The 7,960-nt window shown below is 31.9% G+C and overlaps 2 protein-coding genes across 2 annotated transcripts; one reads left to right on the top strand and one right to left on the bottom strand.

Annotated features, from left to right (window-relative positions):
- Positions 1-408: 408 nt before the first annotated feature.
- Positions 409-1,931, top strand: LOC139876929 (probable transcription factor At3g04930). The gene has a single exon (XM_071864325.1). The coding sequence runs from the start codon at positions 471-473 to the stop codon at positions 1,692-1,694; it is 1,224 nt and encodes a 407-aa protein (XP_071720426.1). The 5' UTR covers positions 409-470; the 3' UTR covers positions 1,695-1,931.
- Positions 1,932-3,062: 1,131 nt separating this feature from the next.
- On the bottom strand, positions 3,063-4,283 carry LOC139874572 (uncharacterized). Its single transcript, XM_071861983.1, has 2 exons — positions 4,204-4,283; positions 3,063-3,600 (listed from the first exon to the last, which is right to left on the bottom strand). Exons 1-2 carry the CDS (start codon positions 4,281-4,283, stop codon positions 3,063-3,065), a joined length of 618 nt encoding a protein of 205 aa, XP_071718084.1.
- Between the last annotated feature and the right edge of the window lie 3,677 nt (positions 4,284-7,960).

Here is a 7,960-nt window from a genome sequence, read left to right as displayed (position 1 = left end):
GGGGATGCATGTGGATGCTTTGCATTCCCCAACTCTTCAAATAAGTGTTTTATATAGTGATTACAAGTTGTATATTAGTTGTCAATATCCCCAAATAATAAACACAAGTATCCCTTAAATATCTATAGTTACGATATATATAAAAATTTTATGTTGATATTTAATTTTTGTGAAATGCATCCCCTATCCTCGAATCCTGGCTTCGCCTCTGATTGTGCTTACGAACGAAGAAGCGTTTTCAAAATTTATTAGATTGTTTTTAATATGTTTATCTATTATCTACATGGGCCAGTCAATAGTTGTAAATGGGCTTAACTGGACACCCGGCCCAATAGCTAGTAACTCGGATCTTACGGTTCACACCAACCACCACCAAATCGCACCTCTTTTGTTTACCAGCGAACCCTAGTTAAACTACCTCGAACCACCTGCACCACCAACGGACTCAATATCGACTACGACCGATCAACATGGCTTCCGATGACGATGATAACACCGCCGCCATCTACGTCGACGAAGATCTCGACGAAGAAGACGATGACGAAAGCGAAGATTTACAAAATCAACAAATGGATGAAGACGACGTTGACCTAATAGACGATGTAGAAGAAGAAGAAGAAGACGCCGAAGAAGTAGAGGAATACGAATCAATTTCATCTCCCGCCGGCGAAGTCACGATCGCCGTTGCCGGAATTCCAAACACCGCCGCCGCTACTCCTACAGCAACCGTGACACCGACGTCAACCGCGACAGCTTCCGTTGAAGTTAAAAAACCGTTGGCGGTAGATGATTCTAGAAGGCTATTTCAGCGGTTATGGACTGATGAAGATGAAATTGAGCTGTTACAAGGCTTCCTTGATTACATTACACAAAGAGGTACTAATAATTCACATCATCATGATACGGCAGCGTTTTATGATCAGATTAAAGGTAAATTACAGTTAGATTTTAATAAGAATCAGTTAGTTGAGAAGCTTAGGAGACTGAAAAAAAAATATCGAAATGTCCTTAATAAGATCAGTTCTGGTAAAGACTATGTGTTTAAAAGCCCTCATGATCAAGCTACTTTTGAAATATCCTGTAAGATCTGGAACGAAACTGCTGCTGCTGCAGTTCCGATTTCTGCGACACCTGATGTTGTAGGGATTGATGATGAAGAGAATCATCACGTGAATGCTAACATGAGTTTTAATTTGAATGAGCATAATGGAAATGAATTCACTGATCCTAGTTATATGGAAAAGAAAACTCCGAGATCACGAAAGCGATCTAAAACTGCGTCTGTCGCAGTTAAAATGGAAGAGACCTACAATCAGCAACAGCAGCAACAACAATATGGTCATGGTGTGGTGCCAGGGGTTGGAGTTGCGGATCCTGTAACTTCAAATGTTGTTGAGGAGACTGTGAAGAGTTGTTTATTGCCATTGTTTAAGGAATTGGTTAATAATAATTCTTCGAATGGGTGTGGTACGAGGGGTTTTGGGTTTGGGTTAGGAGGAATGAATACGAATATGAATATGAATATGAATATGAATCCGTTTGGTGGATCGATGAACTTTTCGATTGGGGATATGAAGGATGAGAAATGGAGGAAGCAACATATATTGGAATTGGAGGTTTATTCGAAGAGATTAGCATTGATGCAAGATCAAATAAAGTCAAGGTTGGAGGAGCTTAGGACAATTGGGAGTTGATGAAACCATGAAAGCCCGAAGCTGTGCTATCTGTGAGTGATTTAAAGAGTTTATATATTTATTTATTTTCTTGTTTTTAAGTTTATTACAGTAGTATCTTGGTGATATAAAATGGCGCATACTGAGGCCAGGTATTCGGATTTGTTTAGTTTTTATCTTTTTTCTTTATAACTTTGTTGTTAAATAATGTTTAGTTTTATTTATGTGTTCAATGGAATACATCATAAGTTAAAGACATATTGCAATGGTTTTTCATGCTTTTTACCATAGGTAGGAGAAAATGCAACCTTGTAGAGGTATCGATAGTTAGAACATTGTGATTGTGAAATCTACTACAGGAACATAAATAATCCTCAATCCGTGAATGTTTAACCATCACTAAGGTGTCGTTTGTTTTTAGGTCTACAGACGTTATTATACGTTATTATGTCTTATGTCTGCGCGCTTGCAGACGTTTTTACTGATGACTGTTTGTTTTTCTGAAAATATAATATAAAATAATGTCTTATTCTGTCTGCAATCTTGCAGACTTAGGAATGTGCTTCTAAGTGCTGCAAACATGATTAAGTTAAATTGCAGACATAAAAACATTCTTTAGTATTCTACAGACCTTTAGACCACATCTTCTTTACAGATATGGTCTGCAGATCTTCAGACAAAAACATCTTAAAAAACAAACATCACCTAAATGGGGGCAGTAAACAATGTTTGTAAGTCCTAAACAAGTGTTTCGTTTGAGAGTCAAACACCGAAGTGCTCAAAATTGGGTTCTAAAGCAAACAATCTAAGCTAGTTGTAGATTAAACCTGGTTCTTTAGATGATCCAGAATTTATAGTGGTACTATCGCGTTATAACCTTTTCAATTGATATGGATGAGGATGAGGGAAAAAGTTAACATTTTTTAAAAGCATTCATCTGATCTTCATACTGTAAAACACAAGTTTTGTATATGCAGGAGTCATTTTAGGCAGTATTTAGGTGATTGTGCCTTGTTTAGTTCTTATGTGTGGATTTTCATCAAGTCAAAGTACTAGGAAAAAAAACATAAAGCAGAGGATTTTTGTTCTTTTGTCACTTTCCTAAATTGTCCAACATCCATGCAAATTGACATTGCATTACCAATAACTGATGAGATGAAATCTATCAACTTATTCTCTAAAATGAAAAAGGTGTTTCTGAAACACTATCTTTAACTAATATGGCTTCTAAAAAGGCTACCACATATGGGCATATGCCTTTCTTTTCATACTTTGATTATTCCAAAAAATCTAAACACTGAAATACCAAAACTTGCCAAAAGTGGAAAACAAAGATCTAATAAAGCTCTTCCTTTTTTTAAAACCCTATCTAGAAAACTCATAAACCTTTCATAAATGAAGTGAAAGATCAAGCTTTTGTGCATCTTTATCTTTAACTCCTTTACTCTCACTCATCACAAACATATGTTCCGGTGCATTTTCATTCCCAATTATGCTCCTCAAGTAACTTTGATGTTCATCGTGTTGATCAAACTGATTATAAGTATTCTGAGTCATGTAGTTGGCTCTGTAGTACATAAGATTATCATATCGACCCATTGCATCAGATCCAAATTGCTGACCTTGAAACTGACATAGATTAGCTGCATGAGCAGTAAGATAAAGAGATGGATTCAAAATTTTAAACTGATTTGTAGGTGCAAACATCATTGGATTTTGTGAAAACAAAGTAGAATAATTGCATTGCACATTAGCTGCTGCTGCCCTTTTAGCTTTTCTTGCTGCTGTTCTTTCTTTCTTATGAGCATTTTGATGACCCCCTAAAGCTTGAGAACTATAAAACTTTCTTGAACAAAATTGACATGGAAATGACTTTGCAGCTTTATGCTCATCTTGAACAACATTTGCACCTTCCATTTGTTTTTCCCTGTTAAATCACATAAAGATTAGATATAAACTTTAGTTTTATGCAGGTTATAGATTAGATTTAATAGAAGAGTTTATAGAGATTATGAAATGTGCAAAACCTTGTGTAGATTTATAAGTTATGCAGGTGTAGATTATGAAAGTGGCAGGGGAGAATAAAAGATAACAAATTTAACCTAGAGTTCAAAATGGGTAGAAGATGGTGGATAAAGGAGTTCAGAAACTAGTTTAATTGTGATTGGAAAATGTGTAGGTGAATTGTTAATAAGGTATGTATGTAGTCAGTCTTATATATAAATAAATAAAATAAATAATATTAATTAGAAAGATAGATTGAGCAGAGAGGAAGTGTATTGTATGGGCTTGGGAACACAAGAGATAAGAGAGGGATTGGTGAATAAGTGTGCACCAATACGTTCCTGCATGCTTCTGCAAATATTTATGTAGTTTTAATATTAATTTTGATTATAAATTGGGAAACGGAATCTAATGTCGTCTTCTTTATTCACTTCAAAAGTTTCTGACAGTTTATGGGGTTACATGGGCACTTGGACTTTATTTTGCTGGCATTTTTACACTTGATTGTTTCACTTGTACTTGTTGCCTGCAATCTTTAAGTAAACAATAAAGTGCAAATCTTATAACATCACTCTTAACTTTCGCCAAATCCTTCACGCAAACCATATCTCTTGAGTCTTCACTTAGCCCTGCCTATGGCGTGAGCCACATGCATCCCTCTATGCTTTAAGGGTTTTTTTTTTTTTGTCCTTTTTGCGACAAACAAAAACATGAAACTTTCATACAAGAATAAGAATAAGAATGAAAGATCCCAAAAACGATACAGAAGGTTCGAACACTAACAAACTATTCTTTAAGTTCCTATGCATAAGGACTGATTCCAATTAAGTACAACTTTCAAAATCAGGTAACTAGAACTTCAATTGCACAATGAAATTTCAATGTATAAGTAATGTACAAGTGTTGCTATATGTAATACAAGTTGGTAACACTAGATAGATAGTACATCTCATCATAGACTTGATATAAACAGTTGCATAACTGTCTCCAAAGTCAGCAACTTGAAAACTTGAACACCTACTTGCCTTTCTTTTGGTATGGTTTGAGAAAAGGAGTATAAGATATTTTAGATCTTTTCATCAGACTTAAGCAATGGGCTCACTGTCAACTTTCAACTTGCTCAACCCATTCTATATTCTACACATTCTTTGATACTAGTTTTTTCACTTATAGTAGTACTATAATATAATAAGAAAATGCTAAAAAACATGAAATAGTATGTCACTACGAGACATACATACAAATAGTTCTACATGGGTGATAGTGTGATAGAATATTCGCATCGAAGCTTCATCTTGAAATGATCCTAGGTACATGCTTTTCGAAAATTTTTTTCATAACGGTGAAACAACAACATATACCACATATATGTTATGTAGACACACTATGTCCACATTATCTCTAATAAAACTAATAACAAATGGATTGAAACAGTTGGTCGACTATTAGACCGCTCACAACAAATGGATTGAAAAATTGAACTGTCGCATCAATCAATAATTTAATAATAACTGAACACTAACATCTAAAAACTGAAGAATTTAACACCTTACACTTACGATTATACATTTATTATACACAAAAACATAAACAAAAAGAAGCAAACGATGGACCGTCTAAACTAGACGTAGGAAACAAAATTTGGCCAAAGACGGATTTGGTGTCATTGATGGAAACGTAACACCAAGAGTGGTATTACATTCATGTAGACTAAAAGTCCTATGGTAAAATTAAATATAATAAAATATTGAATGTATTTAAACATAGGAAGTCTTGATGGACTATGTTTAAGAAATTCAGACATACAAAAAGTAAATGTGAATCGATTATAACTAATCACTCTCTAGTATAACTACTCTCGTATACAATATATTTACGGAGAAATTTAAATTTTATCCGCAACCCTTTATGGGGAATACAATAATAATATTACTTACAACTTCACCCATTATGTTTGATGCAACTTTTAGTCGATCTATTGGCCGTTTCCTCTGCCGCCCCCCATTTTCTATTAGGGTGATGATATATACACAAACAATTTTTACAAATACACAATCAAACATGTTTTACATTGTTGTACAGTACAATACTGTAAAGCATGTTTGATTGTGTATTTGTAAAAATTGGTTGTGTATATATCACTACCCTTTCTGATGCAACTGTTTCCTACCTTTTATCCTCTCACTTTTCCTCTTTATTTAATAACTAGAACTATAATCACCACCGTTATATTTAATTAATTTTTTTATATGGTATATAAATAAATAAAACATAAATAATATTTTTGCATATTAATATTTTTGCCAAAAAAAATAAAAAATAAAACATAAATAAGTAGAATGCTCGTTCAACGTTCTTTTTATTGCAGCTTCATGAAATCTTTTGAATTTTATAGTCCTTTTCACCATTGGATATGTAAACCACTTCAATAGTGTCATTCGGTCTGGATAAATTCCGCCTATGAGATACATAATTGTGTAAATATAGGATAATTGTATTTGTAGTTAGAAAAATCTTCTATACATTATATAAAACGCGTGCTTTTATGCTTGACGTGTTAACTTCTCATTTATTCTTGTCACGTGTCATTCTATCGTTTTTTCCATCATTTAACTAATTTTCTCAAATAAGGAAAATATTTATATTCTAAATAAACTACAATTATCTTAAATATCAAATTAAATAAATATATAAAATAATATATATATATATATATATATATATATATATATATATATATATATATATATATATATATATATATATATATATATATATATATATATAGGGGCAGGATCAATGGGGAAGTAACCAATTGAGGGGAAGCGGGGGGAAGCAAATTTTTTTTTTTTCGTTTTTTTTGAATTTTTTTTTCCGGCATCAAGATCACACGAAAATATGAACATTTAGAAGAGACACTTCGTGATGAATGTTATTATTTAGGCGGGAAAACGATCGACAAAAATAACATTCAAGATAATATTGTTCGTGAATAATATGAACGTTTTTTTCTTCATGTTTTGTGAAGTAAAATTTAGCCCGATTTAGAGTTTAGGGTTTAGGGTTTAGGGTTTGGTATTTTGGGTTTATTCCATAAACCCAAAACACCAAACCCTAAACCCTAAACCCTAAACCCTAAACCGTTCGTGTTAAAAACTCAATCTAAATCCTAAATCTAAACCCTAAATCTAAACCCTAAACCCTAAATTTCTAAACCCTAATATCTAAACCCTATAAACCCTAATATCTAAACCCTAATATCTAAACCCCAATAGCTAAAACCTCAAAATACGCTCAAAAAACACGATAATTGTTATATATTACTTCTTCGAGCGTTTTTCCGCCAAAATAAAAACATTTATCACAAAGTGTCTCTACTAAATGTTCATATTTTCATCTCATCTATAATGTTCGTGAACAAAGTTTTTTCAAAAAACGAAAAAAAAAAAAGTTTTTGCTTCCCCCCGCTTCCCCCCGAATGGTTACTTCCCTCTTGATCCTACCACTATATATATATATATATATATATATATATATATATATATATATATATATATATATATATATATATATATATATATATTCATATAAAACTCTAAAATGATAATGTTATCATTTCACTAATTACATTTTAATTTTCATAATAATGATGTCATTATTATTCTATATACTAATTCTACTTAACGATAATACCATTTTACTGATTTACATTATAAAATTAATTCTAATTAAAAAAGGATACAAAATCAAAACATATAAATAGCCAGAATATATAAATATTCTCTTGACCATATGTACAAACTTTTTAACAAATTATACAATATTTTATAAAACAACACATGAACACATGTACAAACTTTGAAGCATATTATACAACCTTCATATAATAATTGTATTTTAAGTTTTATAAAAAATTCAAGAGACATTTGTTATTACAAATAATTATTATTAAAAATATAAATACTCAATTTTTAAGCAAAATTCATTAATATTATTTATTATTATAATAATTATTATCATTATTATCATTCAAATATGTGTTCTCTTTACGGGATTAATTACGTTACATATGTATCCGAACTACATGACTCAATAAAAAGTTGTAATGCAGATTTTTATGACAAAGATAACAGTAATTGTGATAAAAATTGGAAGAGGGTGGTGAGAAAATGAATGTAGTCCAAGTTAAGTACATCAATATGTTTGTAAAAATAAAGACAAGTTTCTTAGTCGGAATTCGTTGTTCCACGAGTCATTAAACTAAATGACTTTAACATTTACAT

Source organism: Rutidosis leptorrhynchoides, chromosome 11, assembly GCF_046630445.1.
Source record: "Rutidosis leptorrhynchoides isolate AG116_Rl617_1_P2 chromosome 11, CSIRO_AGI_Rlap_v1, whole genome shotgun sequence".
NCBI classification, from domain to species: Eukaryota; Viridiplantae; Streptophyta; class Magnoliopsida; order Asterales; family Asteraceae; genus Rutidosis; species Rutidosis leptorrhynchoides.
This window is presented reverse-complemented; position numbering and strand designations above follow the sequence as displayed.